The following is a 22,939-nucleotide window of genomic DNA, read 5'->3' on the forward strand; positions in this document are numbered from 1 at the left end:
TATAAATCTATATTATGCTGAACCACTCAAAGTCCTTTTTTGCATCACTGCCTTATTCCACAAATCAACAAAACAATTAAAGGAAAATGTGCTTTTGAGAATGAAATTAATTCATACATTTTGAGCTGATGCTAATTTATGATATTGTTTCATTCAGTGAAGATCAATATATTCACTTTACCTTAGATTTTACAGGTTGCAATATTGATAAACAAATACTTGTGTGACATTCCTCTGTCTGCTATTCTATGAGAAACCTGGAACTCCCCTCCTAACAGCATTGTGGGTGTACCTACCCGATATGGACTGCAGCAGTTCAAGAAGGCGGCTCACCACCACCTTCTCAAGGGCAATTAGAGATGGGCAATAAATGCTGGCCTAGACAATGGCGCCCAAATCCCATGAACAAATAAAAGTTAAAATAGCTCTGCTAAAATAGCAGAAGAATGTCACAGAAAACCTTAACATATTTGTACACTAACAGTGATATGCCCAGGCTATATTTTTTAAATCTGTAGAAAGTTTCCACTGTGTGTGTCACTGACACTATGCAAGATAAAATGAACATGAAAGGCAAAATGTGCAAAACATTTTGATTTCATGCTTCACACTGATGTAACTTATGTGTTTGAATGCTGCTGATTATTCCTTTGTGACTGACAGATGCACGAAAAGGAGAAAACAACACATTCATGGTCAATGACACTACGTAGTCATGGGCAACTTGAAATGGTTACAGTCTTGACACTGACTGAAAAAGTGAATCAAATACCATGACCAAATGAAAGTTCAACAGTCAATTTGGCCACTTAGTCTCCTGATTCCTTGTGTTTAACTCCCAGGATGCATTTTTACCCCAGGTTTAGTGGTGCTGAGAAGCAGTCAGCTTGTGACTGATGCTAAATCTGTCCACTTTAAATTGGGTATTAATTTAAGACCCATTCACCGAATACCTCCATGTTCAATGACCTACATTGATTCCCATTCTGGCATCGCGTCCATTTAATAATTCTCATCCTTGTTCCTAAATCACTCCATGGCTTTGCTCCTCTGTAGCCTCCTTCAGCCCAAAAAACAAAAAATCTTTGCAGTCCTCCAATGCATAGAGTCATAACATCATTTATAGCATGAATGGAGGCCATTTGGCCCATCGACTCTGGCCTTCTGTACATCCTGATTTTTACCACTCCACCATGCCTTCGGCTGCTTAGGCCCTAAGTTCTAGAATTCCCTCCTGAAACCTCTCTGGTTCTCTATATCTCTCCTCTTTTAAGGGTGATCCTAAAACCTACCTCTTTGACCAATCTGTCTTAATATTTCCTTGTATGGCTTGGCATCAAGGGGTTTTTTTTAGCAAAACTTGGGGGCATAAGTCTAAAAATTAGAGCCAGACCTTTCAAGAGTGAAGTTAGGAACCACTGTACACAAAGGGTGGTAGAAATTTGGAACTCTCTTCCACAAATAGCAATGGATGCGAGATCAATTGTTACTTTTAAACTAAGATTGACACATTTTTATTAACTCAAGGTATTAAGGGATATGACAAAAGTGGGTATGTGGAGTTAGGTCACAAATAAGCCATGATCATATTGAATGGCAGAACAGGCTCCAGGAGCTAAATATCCTACTCTTGATCCTATGTTCAATAACACTCCTGTGAAGCACCTTGGGACATTTTACTACTTCTCTCTCTTGGCATTTCTTCATGGATGAAGATTTTAGGAAGGTTGTAGTCATCGGTTGCAGGCCCGCTGGCGGCTAGTCAGGCCTATCCGTGACTGGCAGATTCTCCCACGGTGGGTACAAGTGAAGGTGTAGTCGCTGCTGGGGGCAATTGGATCTATCCTTCTCCTGCTTTTCTCTTTCATTCTGGTTCTCCACTCAGTCTCAAAGATGTCTGTAGCCCTCCTGATGTAGCATCTCCAGGATCTATGGCCTGCGCTTCCCACTGGTGATGGTCAATGTGACACACAGAGAGGGCCTTCTTCAGGGAGTCCTTGAAACATTTGCATGGGGCCCCTCTGTTCCTTGTACCCATGATCAGCTCTCCATACAACACGGTCTTGGGCAGGCGACTGTCGTCCATCTGGGCAACATGATCCACCCAACGCATTTGGCTTTGCAGGAGGATGGCCTCGATGCTGATGATGTTGGCTGTTTCCAGGACTTCAATGTTTGTGATGCAGTCCTGCCAGTGGATCTTGAGGATGCTGTGGAGGCAGTGCTGATGGAAGCGCTCTAGAAGGCATACATAACAGCAGTATAGGACCCATGACTTGGCGCTATACAAAAGAGTGGTGAGGAATATAGCTTTGTATACTTTGAGTTTGGTCTGTCTCTGAGGCTGTGGTTGCTCCACACATGTTTGTACAGTCTGCCAAATGTTCTGTTTGCTTTTGAAAGCCTATTGTCCATTTCCTTGTCTATGGTGGCATCAAACGAAATGACGCTTCCCAAAAAAAAAAATTGCTTGACAGCATTCAGCTCGGTTCCCTCAATGACAATGCTTGGTGGTCCATATTCCTCTTGAGGTGCAGGCTGATGCAGGACTTCAGTTTTCTTTAAACTGATTTTTAGTCCGAAGAGTTGTGCCGCCTCGGAAAAATGTGTTGTTATACGTTGAAGGTCAGATTGACTGTGGGCCAGGAGAGCACAATCATTGGCGAAAAGAAGTTTACAGATGAGTTTTTCTTGTGTCTTTGTGTGAGCCTGACGTCGCCTGAGGTTGTAAAGGCATCCATCAGTCCGGAAGCATACGTAAACTCCCTCCTTAAGGTCTTCCTTGCCTGCTGCAGCATCATGCTGAAAAAGATGGTGAATAGGGTCGGTGCCAGCACACATCCCTGCTTAACGCCATTGGAGAAACGGAAGGGACTTGAGAGGTCGCTGTTTTGCTTGACTTGTCCGTACTGATTTTCATGAAACTGCTTTACCATGGCCAGGAACCTGGGTGGGCATCCAAGTTTTTGAAGGATGTTGTAACCAGGTTTGCCCACCCAGGTTCCTGGCCATGGAAAATCCTTGAAAACTACTTAAAGGCGCTACATAAATGAAAGTTGTTATTGTTATTAAGGCCCAACCTGATGTCCAGACAAAGAGGAGTGAGAAAGCAAGTTCAGGAGAGGACCAGCAACTGTGTTGATGTCGTGCCCATCAACCACAGGACCTAGCAAATCAGGAACAAATTCAGGAACACAAGATGATGAACGTGCTGATCCGCCCAGCCGAATAAACTATTGTGGAAATGCATAGCCTTTAAGATTGATGCATCTGAGGAGTTGAGGTCTGGGGCAGATCAGCCATGATCTTATTGAATGGCGGGGTAGGCTTAAGGGGCCGAATGGCCTACTCCTGCTCCTATTTCTTATGTTCTTATGCCAGCGATTCCGACAAGTTTATTCCTATGTCATATTTTCTTGTACACTTTATGGGAACAAGTGCAGCCTGCAGTAAGAGTCTGCTGTCACCTATCATGGCTTTAAGCAGGTTGGCTGCCTTGCACTTCTTGCACATGAGCAATGCTACAAAATCTCACATACTACTCATAATATCTACACCTTTTTACATTCACAATTACTGTATTACACACCACACCAGAAGACATTTCAATAAATATCACTACAAAATCAGACACTAGCACAGCAACAGAAATCAAATTAGTTGAAAAGGAAAGGTCATTAAACGTTACAATCTTATCCATTTTTCATAAAGCACCCACTATCTCACTGTCTCTTTTCACTCCAAAATTAAATTAGTTTCTTGAACCCACTCATCAGGGCTGATTTTAACTCTTCCCAGTCAGCAAGAACAGAGTGGAGACACAACTAAAATCTGTAGTCTATCCCCACTTCTGGTCCGGAGGTTTACTCTGGGTATCAACAACTCAAGACTACCAAATTATTGTTCACACATAGCACATTTATTCGGCGTTTCAAAATCTTCCCTTCAACAGAGATTATACTTATGCGTCCACGTAAACTAGGTTACTTAGGTTCATCTGAGAGTTGGAATGGAGCAGATGATCAGTCCTCCCCTTCCAATTCTCCAAGTAGTTGATCAGACTACTTAGTCCTGAGCTAGCTAGCCAGCACTTTGGAGCATGCTTTCTTATACCCTGTTTTGTGCATGCTACTTGCGTGATCAGCTCGGGATAGGCCAGACCTGACTACCCGATGTACAGTGATTGGTTGGTCAGCTGTTGCTAACGCCGTGGGTGCGCTACTTCAGCCACAGTCAATCACCCTTTCACCAGTTTTGATATCTGCTTAGTTTTGGTGGCCTCATCCCTCAAGTTTCGACCAAATTGCATAGCTAGTTCTCTGTTCTCCAGCCCTTGCCTGATAACAAGGCATTACCTCACTCTGCTGACCCCCCGGTCTCCAAGCAACCAGCCCTTATGGCGCGTCTGTTACAAACTTAGCGATAGTTTAGACATGCCTTAATGAGCACCTTGCAGGATTCACTACATTCACTTCCCCTTTATTAGTTCAGTTACACCACATTGCTGCTTCAATACATCCCACTTCCCTGTGTGGACATTTATTTAACACTTTTAGCCGCACACACTACTTTCCCCACATACCAGGTTATATACAGATCACTGGGTTGGATGGTGGTCGCCTACAAATGGAATGGCTCTCTTTCCCACTTCATTCCCACTGATCTGCATTTAACGTCGCTGGTTTTGGCAACAGATCAGGTTTGTGCCGGACTCCAGTGTGAGACTCATTAATAAATGCCAGTCGGGGACTGTGATATATACAGGGCACCAATGGAATTTTAATCCATTACTGGGCAGTCCTTCACCAAAGGTGCATCAAATTTGTTAATTCCCTTCATAATCTTGATAAATTCAATTTGATCATTTCAAAGTCTTCACTTTTCCAAAATAAACATGTTAGTTCCTTAATCTTTCCTCATAACTCGAACTCCTGATACATGTGATAACTTTATTGCTTGCCTCTGTACTGTTTATTATTCTTCCCTTGATTAAGTGACCTGATTGCATAATACTCTAAATGGGATCTAATCAACACTAGCAAGAATATATCCTTTTTAGATATGTATTCTATCCCTTTGCTAATGTAACCTAGCATTTTATTTCTGAATTTACTGCAGCTAAGCACTATTTTAACTGTTTCAATAATATATTCACAACAACCCTTGCCTTCAGCCATCTTCGGTCCTCACTCTGGATCACTGTTGAAAAAGTGTGCCAAGAGATCGGAAGCCAGATATAAAGGGGTTGGAGTAAAGCAGAGATTCAAAAAGCAGCGGTAGATCAGAACTGGATATAAAGGAACGGGAGCAGGGCAGAAATTCAAAAAGTGGCAGGAGATTGGAACCGGATATTAAGGAGGATATTAAATCAAACACAGGAGATATCAAAAGGTCACATCAGAGTGACATTACAATCAACAGAGAGAGAGAGGAAAAGCAGAACCCAAGGTTTTTGTTTAAGTATCTAAGTTCAGTATCTATATACCACTTGTATGTTTAGTAATTTTTAGCATCTGACCAATTAGTTCAAAAATTGGAGAGCCCAGAGCGCAAAGGGGAGAAATAAAAACACTTAAAGTGACATTTGCTCATTGGTGAGTAGCTGGTGAGCGTTTATTTATTTAAGTCTTAAGTTTATTTCTGTTAAGTCAGTTAATAGTCAAAAAATTTTGAGGTGTGGTAGGCAGCTCAGTCCCATGGAGTGCGCAGGCTGTTCCACGTGGGAACTCCAGGACACTTTTTGTGTCCTGGACAACCACATTTGCAAGAAGTGTCATCAGCTGGAGCAGCTTGAGCTTCGGGTTTTGGAGCTCGAGCAACAGCTGGTTTCACTGCGGCACATCTGCGAGAATGAGAGTTTCGTGGATAACAAGTTTATGGATGTGGTCACCGCCAGACAGCCAGGAAGGACCAGGCAAATACTGCAGGAGTCCCTGAGTGCATCTCACTCACCAATCAGTATTCCCTTCTGAATACCGGTGAGCATGATGGTTCCTCTGAGGTGTGCAACCAGAGCCTAGTCTACAACACCATAGCTGGCTCAGCTGTACCATGGAGATCTAGCTCAGAAAAGGTCAGGACTTGGGTACTAGATATTCCTGGTGTTACGACCAGGTGAGGAAGAGGTCTAGGAGTTCCCTCTCAGCCTTTGCCTAGTTTGGTCATAACAGTGTTTAATTTTTAAAACACCATGTTTTAAGCTTCCCCTCAATGAATCCTTGTTCACTGTTCTCTAATTGTAATGGCAAAGAAATCAACCAGACAGGTTGTCCTAGATTTAAACAAGAAAGGTGTAAGTTTATTAACCTTAAAGTTCTAATTTAGTTAAAACTACTGGAAATACGTGACGGGACCACGCTAGCATGCATACGCGATAAACACACATGCAAATAGAGACAGAGGAGGAGAAAGAATAAAGGGGAAAGATTTGAAGCAATAGCTGGTGTTCATTTACTGTTTGTGGATTAGACATACAGTTTTTGATTGCAGTTAAATCTTGCAGTTAAATTATTGTTGGGACGCAGTGCACACTTTCAAACTTGTTTAGTTGCAGGAGTCTTCTCTCTTGAGGTTTGAGCAGCTTCAGTGGATCCCCCGGAACTTCATGAGAGAGAAAGGGAGAGACTTTCTTTCTCTGTTGTCTTCAAATTGCACTCTCTCTTCCAACTGTGTGGCAAAATTCGAATAACTCTAAGTTGGCCAGCAGGTTAATCATGGGACTAGTTCCTTATTTGGAACAACCTGCCCAGTGAGGTTTGTGGATTTTTCCATCTTAGCAGAGATACTCAATAGGGCGGCTGGAATTTTAGGTTTTTGCACATTCAGAGTGGGGGCAGGGTGGGACAGGAATCCCATTCTCCTCCCATTTGAGGCCAATTAAACTTGTTATAAAGCTCATTTAGAGCTTGTCAGGGGGTGAATTTTTGATTTTTAAAGGGCCCATCAGCTTAAACACGCCTTCAGAAACTGACCGCCTGAAGGCAATAAAAACAGAACGTGCTGAAAATACTAAGCAGATCTGGCAGCCTCTAAAGGTAGGCGGGTAAAGAGTGGGGCTGCCCAGGGCATCCTCCAGCCCCATTAGAGGGTTAGAGGGGCAAAGCGGGAGTGGGCAGTTGGTAAGGGGGTGCCTTTGGTGCTGCATAGGTGGCAACGAGAGTGGGCACTCAGCGCCTGGTCTTTGAACGGGGTCAGCACCCCAACTGGCATTGTGAGGGCAGAGGAGCAGGGGCAAGGCTGTCAAGGACAACTGGGGGATCACTTGCCCAGAGGGAAGGCTGCAGCTGGCAATGGGAGCACGACTTTCAGATATTGGGCCCAGTGATGATGAGGGACAACATCCTCCGCAGGAAGGGTGGAACCCCAATCATCAGAAGGGCATGGGAGAGGAAAGAGGGGCAGGAAGGACATGGAGGCCAAACCCTCAACACAGGATCGACCGCCAAAAGCAGAGCTACCTGGAGATGACCAAGAACCAATGGCACAGGAGAATGTAACTCTCTGAGCAGATAGTTACAGACATCTCTGCCCTTGTCACTGAAGACCTTGCACCTCGCAGCACTGATTGCCATGCCCCGCCAGTGGCTGCCAAAGTCACTGTGGCCTTGAATGTCTTCACTTCTGGCTCCCTCCAATGATTAGCTGCTGACCTTAGTGGCATCTCAAAAATGGGGCATACCCTTGCATCTCACTGGTCACTGATACCCTTTTTGCCAGAGCTGGACAGCACATTCATTTAACAACAGACATGGCCTCGTAGGCACAGAGGGCATTGGGTTTTGCCTCCACCGCTGGATTCCCCCAGGGGTAGGGCATCATCGATTGCACACATGTGGCCATCAAGATACCCAGTGACTGGCCAGTGAGATCCATCAACAGGACAAGCTTCCACTTCCACTCCCTCAATGTCCAACTGGTCTGCGACCACAACAAGGCCTTCCACCATGTGTGCGTTTATTGGCAGCTGCCATGACTCCTTCATCCTCCACCAGTCCATGCTGCCTCAGATCTTCACTCCAACCTCAAAGTGCATGGATGGATCCAAGGGGACAAGGGAAATCCCTTGAAGAGATGGCTACCGACCCCTCTACAGGAGCCCCAGACAGAGGCACATAGGCAATCCAACCAATGTGACCTGCTCAGCAGGACGACCATTGAACAGGCTATCAGGCTTCTGAAGATGCCATTCCAGTGTCTGTGCCAGTCAGGTGGTGCTCTCTAATACCTTCCTGCATGCATCTGGTCTCATGGTGGTCTGCATGGTGGTCTGCTGTGGTCTCCATAACATGACCGTCCAGAGTGGTGTGGACCTTGAGGATGGTGAGGCCTTGGAAGGAGACAGTTCATCAGGGAAAGAGCAGGAGCAGGAGGTAAGTGAGGAAGAGGAAATGGAGGTGGAGGGAGTTAATGCTGAACAGGGAGGTGCCCCTGCTGCACAACGAGATGGACTCCTGCCACCCTCTGGGAAGATGACCTCCCTCGTCTCTCTCATGGCCTCCAGCATTAGATCCAGGTCGCCATCAATGAAGCGAGGGTCTGCGCTGCCCCGGGTGCCAGGCCTTTGGCTTCTCTGTGACATCTTGCTTCCCTCTGGTGCAGTGGCAGGCTTTGGCACAAACCATAGATCTCTCCCCAGGACAACCAGTGGGCTCAGTGATGACTGACAGTCATCAGTCCCACACTTCATCTGACCCACCTCCATACCCAACCCCACTGGCTTTAATTGGGCAGGAAACCCTTCTCCATACCCATTAAGAGCCTACTCCTGTGAAAATCTGAATTTTAATCAGTTTCCCACAGGAGGCAGGTTTCTGACCCAAAAACAAACTCGGCTCCTGTTTCACACCTCGATGGAGAAAATTCAGACCAAGGTGTTCGGGAAACAAGGGAAGGAAAGAACGGAGGAAGGTAGCAGTATTGATTAAGGAGAATATTACAGTGCTGGAGTGAGTGGTGGTTCAGGAGGGGTCAAGGACAGAACCTATTTGGTTAGAGTAAAGAAACAATAAAGGTACCATTACATTGCTGGGTGTATTCTGTAGAACACCAACTAGTGAGAAAGATATAGAGGAGCAAATTTTCAAGGAACTTACACAGAGGTCCAAGAATTATAGAGCAGTTACAATGGGGGACATTAATTATCCTAATATAGACTGGGATAGTAAAAGTGTAAAGTGCAGAGAGTGGCAAGAGTTTCTAGAATATGTTGAGGAGAATTTTCTGTATCAGTGGGCTGGATTTTACATTGGGCAGACGGGAGCTGCAAACCGACCAATTCTTTGTCCCCTTCACCGTCAGGTCAGTCTACCTGAAGGTGCTGGGGATATGGTTCGAAAGGGCCAAAACCTGGAAAGAGCGAGTAGCCAGGGTACACCATAAACTGAGCAAGTGGGAGCAGCGTTCTCTCTCCATTGTGGGTAAGAACCTGGTCATCAGGTACGAGGTACTCACGTTGTTGCTGTATGTGGCGCAGGTCTGGCCCATACCCCACTCCTGCGCAGTGGCGGTCACCAGAGCCATTTTTCGCTTTATCTGGAGATGCAAAATGGACTGGGTCTGGAGGGACACGATGTTCAAACCTCTGGATAAGAGCGGAAAAATGTACCCAACATCGCCCTCATCCTGATGACCACCTTCGTATGCAGCTGCATCAAGCTGTACATAGAGCCCCAGTATGCAAACACCAAGTATCATTATGTGTTGAGGATCTAGCTGTCCCCTGTGTTGCGAAGGATGGCTCTGGTCACATTGCCGCAAAACACTCCAACCACTTGGACTGTGCCCTACCACCTACCCTTCATGGAAAGGTTTCTGTGGAAAAACACCTTTGACCACCATTCCATCAGGCAATGGTCTGCACGGAATGTCCTCAAGGCCCTACGGGATAAGGAGATGGTGGATCCTGTCAGATGGTTCCCTGAGCAGACTGCCAAAGTCATTTGGCAGAATGCCTCATCACCAGAACTTGCAAACAAGCACCAAGACATAGCTGGTGGTGAGAAGGACCCTCCCCGTCAGATCCTTCCTGCACGCCCGGAGTCTGATCCCCCCCTCTGCACACTGCCCTAGAGGTGGCTGTGGTGGGGAAGAGACTGTTACCCACCTCCTTCTGGAATGTGTCTTTGCAAAGCAGGTGTGGAAAGAGATGCAGTGGTTTTTGTTGAGGTTCATCCCAAGCAGCTTTGTAACACAGGAGTCTGTGTTCTCTGGGCTTTTCCCAGCGACACACACCGAGATAAACATCAACTGCTGCTGGAGGACCATCAATTTGGTGAAAGACGCTCTTTGGTCTGCCCGAAACTTGCTGGTCTTCCAGCGCAAAGAGTTGTCCACGACCGAGTGTTGCAGACTGGCACATTCCAAGGTCCAGGGACTACGTGCTGATGGACGCACTAAAGCTTGGGGCAGCCGCCACAAAGGCTCAATGGGGAAAGACCACTGTGTAAGGTCCTCCTGCCATAGTGAACTGAGGGGCTGGTCCCATGGAAAACTCCTCGCGCTGTATACACCAAATGATGTAAAATGGAATGGGAGGGTTGTGAGGCAACTCACTTCTGTATTGAAGAAAACTGATTTCCTTTGCACTTTTTGGAATGTCAACTTGGTGCTGTTTTGAAATGTTTTGTAATGTATTTTTTACAGATTTTTATGAATAAAGTATATTTTTGGGAAAAGAAAAGGGAGCAGGCCACCGATGTAAAAGTCGGTGGCAAACCCACTTCCGACCAGCCTGGGGATCCGACCCACATTTTACGGGTCCCAGGCTTTAATTGTTCCGAGGCGGAACTTCCACCAACTTGAGGGAGGAAATCCCGCCTCATTGAGCTGCCAGCCAATCAGTGGGCTGGCAGCTCTTCGTCCCAGCAGTGCCACCGGGACCGGTGGCCACTGCTGGGACAACAGCCCAGCTGACCGAAGAGGATGCCTGGGAACCGGGATCCAAGGTGAGTTTTAGTTGCCTCACTGGGGGTAATCGGTCGGGCCCTGCCAAGCAGGGATGGTCATTTGGGGGGGGGGGGAAGGGGGGTGTCTTGGTTCCTGGGGGTGGTTGGGGAAACGGGGGTGGCCCTCAATCGGACACCCTGTGCCCTAATGTCAGGGCTCACCCCCGGCGCGCAGAAAGCCGCCAGCATTTATCTGGCGGCCGTTCCCGGCTCCAGGACACCCGCTTGCCACGTGTAAAATCCGTGTGGAGGCAGGCGAAGGCCCTTAAATGGCCAATAATTCGTAACTTAAGGGCGTTGATTGGCCTGGGGTGGGCGGCCCGGTTTTCACACACGCCCCGCCTCCCCCCACTCCCCCACCACCGCCCCCCCCCACCCCGCCCCACCCTACGTAAAGTGGGGCGGAGGCAGGAGTGGATCGGGAAGGCATCATGGAGCCTCCTGTTCCATTTTACAGTGGTAATCCATTGAAAACAGGTGCTGGGTATTTGTAAACACCATTAATAATAGATGTATTTATCAAATCACACAGCATGATTAGTTTTGTCTGTCACTCCACCAGCAACAAAATTTCTTGCCCCTATATGTCTTTCACTAGTCTCCTTTTTAAATTTAATATTTGATCATTACAAGCAAACAGCTTGTGTTGAACGACTCCATCGTTGGGACATCATTAAACTCCATTTCCATGACATCATAAATGGGATGTCAGAAAGGCTGCCCTTTCCTGGGTGCACAGACTATTAGCTTTATAATTCCCAAAATTTATGTGCCAACTTAATGGAATAAGTTCCTCTTAAAAATAATGAACCACAAACATATTCAGAAGCTTGCATTGCATTACACTGTGATGCATAATAATCAGCAAGATGGTGCACATCCATCAATACCTTTTATTGCGCATCACTGCGGTTTGGCTCATCAATCAATAGTAATTTCAAGTATAACTGTCATAGTACATATCATTCAATAAGTTACGTCAACCATTACCAAGAACAAGCTCATTACTCAGTATGTTAGAAAGCTCATCAATGCAATAGTTCTCCTCAATGACTTATGTCAAACATGACCAAAATGATGCTTATCATTCAACACATTGTGTCAAGAGTCATTAAAATGATGTTTATCACTCGATAATTACCTTAAACATCAGAGATCAAGCTCATCACTCAAGAACTAATATCAATCATCACTGAAATGATGCTCATTAATCTACAAGTTACATCATGCATTACTGAGTTGATGCCCAAAGCCCAAAAAGCTACATTACGTGTTGCAATATCAAGACATTTACACTCTCTGCTGCTGTTTAAAGATTATGCATAAACAAAATCTCGATAGGAAAATAGTTTTATCTAAAGAACTAATCCATGAATCTGATTCTGTCACAAATGCTGAATCGTTCTATAGCAAAATCATTAGTGTGATGGTGACCATCATCAAGAGGGTTTGACAAGTATAAAGACTTTGAACCTGTCACTCAATAAGTGCTCATAAATATATATCAAACATTGATGAGACGCTTTGCATTCCCAAATAAATTATGTCAGGTATCTTTAAGATTATTCTATTAGTCCATAAGTTGCAGCAAGGATTGCAATATTGTGATGTTTATAGTTGGAATTATTGTTCAAAAGAATCTGAATTGACAGGATTCTGATTTTAAAAAATTATAGCAATTCTTGTAACACCCTGCAGTGGAAGCACTCAAAAAATCCATCTTAGAGCAAATCATATTCCAATTAGGTAATAATGCTTACTTAGAGGCTTTTTATCATACTGGAGAATATACTGCCATGGGACAAAGCTTATTAATCACTACAGTAGTTAAAATTGTTGATACTTGTGCACTTTGGAGTTCACAAGTTAGTCTACGTTTACTTGAAGTCTATCACTGTGTTAAATTTGAAGGTACTGAAGTTACTTTTTTACAGAAAAAATGTTACTGATTGTAGTGTAATCACATGGTGGAATGTATATTCACACAACAGTATATTGTAAACGTCATTGTGCATTGATCATGAAACATTTCTGCACTGTGAGTAACTTACTTTACAAATCGGTCAACAAAACACAACACTGATCATTCTAAAATCAAGTGACAAATGTTGAATGTTACAGAAACAAACATTGTTTCCTAATCTGAGTTCCACCATTAATTTACTCCACAACTGTTTAACTTACATTTTCAACATTCTTGTGGTTAATCACCAACCTTCATCATTAAGATCTTTCCCAGCTCCACTACTCTTTTTGCCCAGTGAATTAACTTCAAGATCCTTGTCCTCTCCTTCAAATCCCTCCACAGCCTTGTCCCATTCTACTTGGGGAAATCACCTCTAACTGTGTACCCCAAACCATTCCTTTAATTCATCTTGCTATGCACAACCAACACCTTCCACTCCACCTCACCATCGCACACCATTTTTTCCGCCATTACACCCATGCTCTCTGGAACTCTTCCAAAGTCACTTCACCATGCTATTTCAGTCCCTTTGTGACCATGCCAGCTATCTCTCTTTCTCACCCACATCTTTGCTTGTTTTCCCAGTGTCCACCTGTCATCCTTGTAAAGCACTCTGAGATGTGTTATATATAAATATATGTTCTTAAAGAGTTCATAGAATATCAAAATTGAAATTAAGCTCTCATTATTTCTGTATTTTTACAATTTAATTGTAAGTACGGGCCTAATTAAAAAAATTTTTATAGCAACATTTAATGGGCTGAATTTTACAATCGTGCCACTGCAATCGGTGACGGGTGAAAACAACAGCAGCCTGCTATCCAGACCGCACATCACGGAGCCACTGCGATCCTAAGTGCAGCAGCTCATTTAAATAGCTGGGGCGGGCCGCTCCCCCAATCACGTGGAGGGGCAGACTGTCCGTCCCCGGCAATGGCGTCAGCTGCCTGTGTGCAGGCCATGACGCCATTTTTAAAGGGCTTTGAGCTCTACTGTTAAAGTTAAATATTTAAAGATGCAGTTAGAAAAAAATTAAATACATTTATTTTGCCCCTCTCCCACACCCCCCCCCCCATAACCATAAAATGAACTACTTGCCCTCTTCCCCACAAAACACTTACCTTGTCCATCTGACCTTCCCCACCATCAAAGTACATAAACGTTAACCTAAAACTCTTCCTATCATCCCCTACACCAATTACGTTAATTTGACCCCATTCCCCCCCACTCCCCGCACTGAGAAACTAACCTCCTCCCCCCTCCCCACCAGTGAGATGCCTTGTTTCCCCGGACAGGGATCCAAAGATGCTGGAGTACCAGCCAGCAGCACGAAGATGGCAGCGGGCCATAAAGTGGCGGCGTAATTATCATTAATTCAGTAATTTTAATTTATTTAAATATTTAAATAGCAGTCCCATCGCCGAGTGGTGGGGGCCGCCACAAGGCCTCACCGCCATTGGCAATATCAGGCCAGGCCCTCCCAGCATCGGGGTGCGTCCTCCGTCACGAACCCCAACATCAGGGGGTCTGTACAATTCAGCCCAATGAACTATGCTTTTTGCAACACACAGGCACACAGTCATAACAACCAGTAATCAGCTCTTGTGGCCCAGAACATTTCTTAAGTTCCCTGAACTCTGTCACCAAAAGATCTGTTGATCTAAAAAATTTATGGTAAAAATGTACATAAAACGACATTTAAAATACAATGAATGGTGGATCCATATACATTTGAATTTTCTGTAGGTGAGACTAGAAACTCCTATATCTTGGATTTCTGTAATCCTACTTTCAGGTAAGGCTCTACCCATACAGCTTGCCTTGTGTGAATCAATCAATTATGTTTCATCAGTCAGCTATTCAAGGGTTTATGGATAAATTCAATGGCACTAAGCCATACAAAGCAGAAAGTCCTAGGTTCAATTCCTAGTTTGTGCTAATTTGGCTGTTCTCAGCCCGGACAGCAGTGCATGTGCTACATCTGGCTTTAGTATCTCCAAGTCAAGGAGGGGAAGAAATCAGATAGGATTTTGGTTTATGATTGTCATCCAATTGCCTCCTACTAGAAGCTTTTTATATAACATTTACAGCACAGAAACAACAACAACTTGTATTTATAGCCCCTTTAATGTAATAAAATGAGGCAGAGAGATAACAGGCCATTCAACTGGTGATCATGCCACCTCCCAATCTATTTAATTTATCTCACCCTATAAAGATATCTTTCTATTCCTTTCTCCCTCATGTACTTATCTAGCATCCCCTTAAATACATCTATGCTATTTCCATTAACCATTCCATTTTCTCCTGAATTCTTTACTGGAATTCTTATTGACTGTCTTAATAGTTATGGCCCCTGTTTGTGTGCATCACTAACAGCTTGAGGACAGGACTAAGGGTGTGGCTATTTTAGCCTGCATGAATAGCCTGCTCACAGTCACTGGCTAAGTATTGGAGAGCTGCTGGTGCCCGCATTTAGCAGCCGCCACAGAGCCCCCGTGATGTTACGGGCAGGGGCTCATTAGCATCACTGCACCAAGCCTCCCCCCCACCCCCATATTACATGGGGAGAGGCGGGACATTCAGTGCAGTAAGGAACCGTTTGACAGCTGTGCAGCAGGTGCTGGGGCCTGTCGCACCTGCCTGTTGATATTACCTCTGGCGTATTCGGATCCTCACGAGCAGAGGATCACACAATGTAGGATGAGCCATACCTATTTCCATGTGATAAATAAAGTTGAACACTTCATGTATTCAAAGGTTCCTAACAGGGCGGGGATTGGCGTTGACGGTACATCAGCTGCTTTCATGGATCAACTATGTGGCATGCCATGGCATTGCCCATCTTGGCCGATATTCAGAGTGGCACAGCATGACCACATCAAGATCCTACCAGCTAAACCTATTGCTCCCACCATCCATATAACCTGAATGCTCCTGCCCTTTCTGGCACCCTCCCCACACACAGGGTGACTAGTGTGCCATTGCTCCTTCACAAACAGTAATCCCAGACCCCCTCCCTTTAAGAATGCAGAGTGAGACCCCTGAAAAGGAACTTGCCTCTGCCGCGAAACCTTCTGCCTCTGTGGACTCACCGGCATTTCAAATCGTGAACAGGACAGCATATAACGGCCACCCATTTAGCAAAAAATCAGGAAGTGTCAATGGAGAGGCGGTGGGCTGCATAATCTTTTTTATTTATTCATTCATGGGTTGTGGGTATCACTGGCTATGCCAGCATTTATTTCCCATCCCTAACTGCCCTTGAGATGGTGGTGGCAAGCTGCCGTCTTGAACCGCCGCAGTCCATGTGAGGTAGGTACACCCACAGTGTTGTTAGGAAGGGAGTTCCAGGATTTTGATCCAGCGACAGTGAAGGAATGGCGATATAGTTCCAAGTCAGGATGGTGTGTGGCTTGGAGGGGAGCTAAGTATTGTTTCACATATTGTAATTGGGGTGTCGCCAGCGTGCGGCAGGGGGGCTGCACCAAGGTCCTCCCGCAGCCGATAATTTGCAGCGGGCCCTTCTCGATGTCATGGGTTGAGGCGGACCTCTCCCCGCAGGATTTTACTGGCCTCTGCGGCGCGACCTGCAGCGTAGAGGGGCCGGTAAAATCCAACCCTTAGTGTCTACAGAGCAAAGAGGAAAAAAATGGGGAAATTGGTCTTCATCTATCATGAGCATGTTCTGGGACCATTTTGGGGTAGATGGGTGAGATATGCCAAATACATTATCCCAAAATAATTTTACACAACCTTCAAATAAGGGCATTGAAACATATAGCAACAATTCTAAACAAACCTTAAATGCAATTTCATAACATCAAGGAGAAATTCTGTACAATCCTAAAAATTTGGTGTGGGGCCTCCATGACAAATGCTGGTCAAGTCCAAAATCTAGGTGTGAATCATCCAAAAAAGAACTCTATACACAAGCTAGTGGCATCAAAAAGGATTTCTGTACAAACCCCAAACACAGGCAGATGTCAGTTTCATCGAATTATAGACAAACACAAAATTCAGTTCTGGGTTATCAAAATTAATTTCACAGAAATCATCAAGGAAAAATTCTGCACAAGCCCTAAATGCAATTATAAATTAGCCACAAAGAATTCAGTGAAAACCTTAAATGTCAACACAGGATATCTTAGAGGCATTGTACACAGACAATAAGCACAAGTCTTGGATATTCATGTGTACTCTATTTTTAATCCAGTCACAGAAAACCCTGGCAGAATATCGATGTAGAGAACCCCAAATATAGACATGTAGTGCATTCAAAGGCAATATACAGAAACCCCAATATGAGATGTGCAACGTTGGAGAGAATTCCTCACAGACCCTATATACTGGTGCATGTCATCCAATCAGAATGCTACACAATCCTAAATGCCAACAAAGATAATCCAGAACAAATTTTACAAAGAACCCAAACACAAATGTAAGAAAATCCTGGAGAAATTCTACATAAATCCCAAGTACATTTGTACAGCATTCATGAGCAATTTTACAGAAAGCACTGAATTTAAGTTTTAGGATCTCATTAAAATTCTGCAGAAGTCCTAAGGCCAGGTGTATAGAACTCTACACAAAACCCGAGTATATCTGTGAAGCAACCTTGAAGAATTCTGAAGAATTCCTAATAACAAATGTGGGGCATCTATAGAAACAATATTTATGGAACTAAAGTGAGATGACATGCTGAGTACATGGCTGGAATAGGCTAGATCATCCTGAAACTCACCCTATTATTTCATCTCCACATTCATATTGGATGCTCACCATTATTCTATGATTGTTATCAACTTTCACAATGATATAGAAACATGTTAGAGATTGCATCAATATTGAGTTTCAACAACTTCTCGTCAGTCAGGAGTTAAAACAACAACAACAATTTGCATTAATATAGTACCTTCAATGTAGTAATTCTTCACAGGGGTAGTGTCAGATCAAGTTTGGCACAAGCCACATGAAGCAATATTAGGATACTTGACCAAAAGCTTGGTGTTAAGCAGTGACTGAAAGGAGGAGAGGTAAAGAAGCAGAAAAGTCTAGGGAGGGAATTCCAGAATTTAGGGCTCAGGCAGCTGAAGGCAAGGCTGCTTATAGTAGAACTGTAAATCGTGGATGCGTAAGAGAGCATCATTGGAGGACTGCAGAGATCTCTGCTTGTCGGGCTGGAGGAGATTACAGAGAGAGGGACCGTAGGGATTGGAAAACAAGAAAGAAAATTTTAATAATCTGGACTTTGCTGGAGAGGGAGCCAATGTAGGTCAGGAAGCACAGAGGTGTTGGGAGTTAGGACATGTTTAGATTATGAGTAGATTTAACATCCAGATTATTTTGTTTTACTTTCTGACAAGGTTGAACTTTTAAAGCAAAGAACAAAAGGTTCATTTTAAGACGGATGAAGAATTGCAAATCAGATTAAACCTGTTTGGATACTTTACACGGGATGTGATTTAGTCTTAAATCGTACTAATCATCTCAGCCCTGTTTTTTTTTACACACATGACTTGTATGTACTGTTCTACCGTGCACTTACCGCATGAATTCCCCGGAGTAACACCAGTTGTAGCAACAGTAACCTGGTCAGTCGAGGAAGAGAAATAATTTGAATTAGTGATTGGTCCAGTTTCTAAGTTATTGTTTAAAAGTTCGATTGCTGTTTAACATTTTATAGGAACTGGTATCAAGTTGTTTTAGCGTGTAAGAAACCCGCAAATGCATCTTCATACCAAAGGGGGCTGAACAGGGCAATCTGGACAAGACATCTGTTGAAGAATCCTGTTAGCGCCATTCACATGAATTGTTTTATTGCCGATAATATGGGTTCTCAGGGTTTGCCCGTCTCTGTCGACCTCTGCGCTTCAAAATTCTCAGGGCACCTTTATAAAAAACAGACGCAAAAAGTAAAGCGTAGCTCTCATTCGAACAGAAAAAAAAAATTCACAGCATGAAGCACTGCGTGGGTTATGGCACAACTTGAGAAAAATAAAACGTAGAATATGCGAATCTTCTTAAAAAAGAAAAAATTCACCGTTGGTAATTTCAGAATAACTTTTCCGGTTACTCCACGAGTTCCATCCTTGCAGGGAGCAGGTGAAAATTTACTGCAATAAAAAAGCAAAACAGAAATTGTGTTAATTATACCCAAAAAAATATGACACCTTAGAACAAAACCTGTTTGGAAAAATACATTCACGCGGCAATATTTAAAGACCCAGAGAATCTGGGATCTGGTGTGATCTGGGAGTGCGTTGCCAGATAGAGTTCAATAGAAACTTTTAACAGAGAATTGGATATAAACTCGAAGGGGGGGAATTGCATGGATGTGGGGAAACAGCAGGGAGTGGGATTAATTAGACAGCTCTACCAAAGAGCCAGCACCGGTACAGTGGGCCGAATAAGCTCATTTTGCGCCGTATCATGCTATGATTCTATCTAAGTTTCTTGCTCCTGTCAAATTTAAGTGACAGATGATACTTCCTCCAGTTACTGGCTACTCATAGCTGGAACTGGCGAGCAAAGGCAGGTGAAAGAAACACTGGCTCCGGATAGACTGTTCTCTGATATGGAAACATTTTGGTGACACTTACGGGATCCAGCGTTGGTTTTGACACTATCCCTTGGCCAATCGAGACTACCACCTCTGGCAGCTCACAGCCATTCTCCATCTGCAATTTGGAAAGAAGCGGAGCAGACACAACATTGGATTGAAGTCCTGAAGGGAAGGCGAGGAGAGAGAGAGAGAGAGAGAGCAGCAGCGGTATAGCAGATGCCTCAAAACCCCTCCTCCTGAAGAAAGTTCACCTACTTCCCCGTCACCTTGAACCTGGTCTCTGTGGCTTCGCCCGTCAATAAAATCAGGTCAGAAAGAGGAATTGGTGGTGGGATTCTGTGAGGAGCGGGTTCTTGGTGTGGGAGGTGCTGTGAGTGCCCCAGGCGGTCATGAGGTGGGGCTCGGGGGCGGGGCACAAGACTCATTTCACTCCTAAACATCTGAAAAAGAAATGGAGTGAGAATCGCCAGCTTCTCGGGCCCGGAGACAGCCGCACTCTGACTGGTAGCCAGAGGTCTCGCCAGCAACAGTGCCCTCTTTTAGCTCCGAGCCGGATTAAGCAGTGGATCGAAGCCGCTGTCTAGAGATGGCCCTCCCGATGCCAACTCTCAGCTGTGTGTTCGTGATCCTGTCCATTGCGACCCTGACGGAGGCGGTGAGTGACTTTATTTTCCGTTTTTCAGGAATGTTACGCAGGTTGATATTAATGAGTTAAAATTCCATTGGTTACTAAATTATTCCAGGAAAATGTGTATCGCAGTCTTTACCTGGCTCGACATCATGTGAGAAGCCTGCAGTGACCCAGGCTGCCGGAATAATGCTTCATATATATTGTGGGGACAACATCCTAGTGAGCTGTAACACTGAATATCTGATATCCAGGGGGAATACTTGGCTGTTGAGTGCCTGATGCAGAGATACCTGTTGATGAGACTGTCCTGTGCTCTAGAGGGGATAATTGCTTGTCAGAGCCCACTGTATTATACAAGGCATTTTTCAAATGTTGTTTATTCATTCTTGGAATATGGGCATTGCTGGAAAGGCCAGCATTTATTGCCCATCCCTAGTTTCTCTTGAGAAGGTGATGGTGAACTGCCTTCTTAACCCACTGCAGACTGTGTGGTGAAGGTACACCCACACTGCGTTAGGGAGGGAGTGCCAGGATTTTGGCACAGCAATGATGCGGGAACACCGATATATTTCCAAGTCAGGGTGGTTGGAGTGGGGGGCTGCAGGGACAGGGGGAATTTTCAGGTGGTCGTGTTCCCACGCGTCTGCTGATCTTGTCCTTTCTGGTGATAAAGGTCACAAGATTGGAAGGTGCTGTTGAGGAAGCCTTGGCCAGTTGCTGCAGTACATTTGTTGATGGTATACGCTGCAGCCAGTGTGTGCTGGTGGTGGAGAGAGTGAATGTTTAAGGTGGTAGATGGGGCACCAATCAAGCAGGCTACTTACTCCTGGATGGTGTCGAGCCTCTTGAGTGTTATTGGAGCAGTATCCGACCAGGCAAGTGGAGAGTATCCATCACACTCCTGACTTGTGACACCAGTATGTTGATGGTGGGTGATTTGACGATGGTAATAATTTTGAATGTCAAGGGGAGGTGATTAGATTAATTCTTGTTGGAGGTGGTCATTGCTTGACACTTGTATAGTGCAAATGTTACTTGCCACTTCTTAGCCCAAACCTGGATCTTATTCATGTGGGCACGGACTACTTTATTATCTGAGGAATTGCAAATGTAACGGAATACTGTGCAACCATCAGCAAACATTCCCACTTCTGACCTTATGATGGATGGAAGGTCATTGATGATGCAACCTAGGGCATTATTCTGAGGAACTCCTGCAGCAGTATCCTAGGACTGAGATGATTATCCTCCAACAACCACAACCATCTTGCTTTGTAATGGTATCACTCCAGCCAGTGGAGAGTTTTCCCTCAGATCCACAGTGACTTCAGTTTTACTAGGGCTCCTTGATGCTACACATGCTCAAATGCTGCACTGAAGTCAAGCGAGGTCAGTCTCACCTCTTTTGTCCATTTTTGGACCAAGGTTGTAATGAGGTTTGGAGACCATTGGCCCTGACAGAACCCAAACTGAGCATCGTTGAGGTGATTATTCATGAGTAATTGCCACTTGATAGCATTGTCAGCGACACCTCCCTTCACATGGGTGATGATAGCGAGTAGGCTGATGGGTTGGTAATTGACCAGATGGGATTTTTCCTTTTTTTGTGGAAAGTAGATAGCCAAGCAATAGTTCACTTTGTCAGGTGAATGCCAGTGTTGTAGCTGTACTGGAATAGCTTGGCTAAAGTTGCAGCTAGTTCTAGAGCACAGGTCTTCAGCACTACAGTCAGGATGTTGTTGCAGCCCATAGCCTTTGCTATATCCTATGCACTCAGTCATTTCTTGATATCTCATGGAGTGAATCAAATTGGCTGAAGACTGGCATCTGTGAAGGAGTGAACCTCAGGAGGAGGCCACGATGGATAATTCACTTGGCATTTCTGACTGAAGGTGGTTGAGAAAGCTTCAGCCTTGTCTTTTGCACTTATGTGCTGATCTTTGCTAAAGGCAGCTCGGGTCTGCAAATGAAACCTGACCCAAGCCCGACAGAACCATATCCGACCCAAGCCCGATCCAGCCCAAATCCTTTCATTTTTTTCCCGTGCCCAACCCGAACTGATTAACCTACCTTCCATTTTTCACTTTGTTACTTACCTGCACAAGCTGACAAAAACTGTAACTAAACAACCTTTCCTGTCCAAAAAGTGCATTAACATTGGGGCCACTTACCAGAGGTGGTGATAGAGTGTGTACGACCCAGCCCGACCTGACCTGAGCCCGAATGTTGGATCCGGAAGAGCGACCCGACCCGAACCCGACACATGTCGTCGGGTCCCGTCGGGTTTGGGTCGGGTAGCCATGCTCTAATCTTTGCCACCATTGAGCTTGGGAATGTTTATGGAGCCTCCTCCCATTCGTTTAATTGTCCACCACCATTCACAACTGGATGTGAGAGGAGTGCAGCACTTTGATCTGTTCCATTGGTTATTTGGCTCTGTTCATAGCATATTCGTTCTGCTGTTTAGCATGCATATCGTCTTGTGTTGTACCTTCACCAGGTTGGCACCTCATTTTTGGGTATACCTGTTGCTGCTCCTGGCATGCTTATTTACACTTCTTATTGAACCAGTGTTGGCTGCCTGGCTCGATGTTAATGGTAGAGTGAGGGATATGCCAGGCATGAAGTTACAGGTTGTGGTGAAATACAACTCTACTGCTGTTAATGGCCCACAGTGCCTCAAGATTCTCCACTTTTAATCTGCTAGGCTTTAATCTATCCCAAATAAAACAGTGGTAGTGCCACACAATATGATGGAAGGTGTCTTCAGTGTGAAGACAGGACTTGCTTTCCACAAGGACTGTGTGGTGGTCACTCCTGTCAATAATTTCTTG

General features: G+C 44.7%; 2 protein-coding genes across 8 annotated transcripts in view; one reads left to right on the forward strand and one right to left on the reverse strand.

The window, feature by feature from the left end:
* Window positions 1-20,115, reverse strand: part of LOC137375058 (collagen alpha-4(IV) chain-like) — a 226,548-nt gene extending 206,433 nt beyond the window's left edge. Inside the window, exons 1-4 of the mRNA XM_068041685.1 lie at window positions 19,512-20,115; window positions 18,953-19,025; window positions 18,651-18,800; window positions 18,458-18,500 (exon numbers count right to left, since the gene is read on the reverse strand). Of these exons, the coding sequence (XP_067897786.1) occupies window positions 18,458-18,500; window positions 18,651-18,712 (105 nt within the window). The 5' untranslated portion in view covers window positions 18,713-18,800; window positions 18,953-19,025; window positions 19,512-20,115. The remainder of the gene's footprint in view (window positions 1-18,457; window positions 18,501-18,650; window positions 18,801-18,952; window positions 19,026-19,511) is intronic.
* Window positions 19,545-22,939, forward strand: part of LOC137375383 (collagen alpha-5(IV) chain-like) — a 228,792-nt gene continuing 225,397 nt past the window's right edge. For 4 of the 7 annotated variants that reach the window (XM_068042502.1, XM_068042506.1, XM_068042507.1 and 1 more), the window contains exon 1: window positions 19,547-20,129. In XM_068042502.1, the coding sequence (XP_067898603.1) occupies window positions 20,061-20,129 (69 nt within the window). In that variant the 5' untranslated portion in view covers window positions 19,547-20,060. Of the gene's footprint in view, window positions 20,130-22,939 lie in introns of all 7 variants that reach the window. The other 3 variants (XM_068042501.1, XM_068042505.1, XM_068042500.1) reach the window with 2 other exon arrangements.

Source organism: Heterodontus francisci, chromosome 11, assembly GCF_036365525.1.
Source record: "Heterodontus francisci isolate sHetFra1 chromosome 11, sHetFra1.hap1, whole genome shotgun sequence".
NCBI classification, from domain to species: Eukaryota; Metazoa; Chordata; class Chondrichthyes; order Heterodontiformes; family Heterodontidae; genus Heterodontus; species Heterodontus francisci.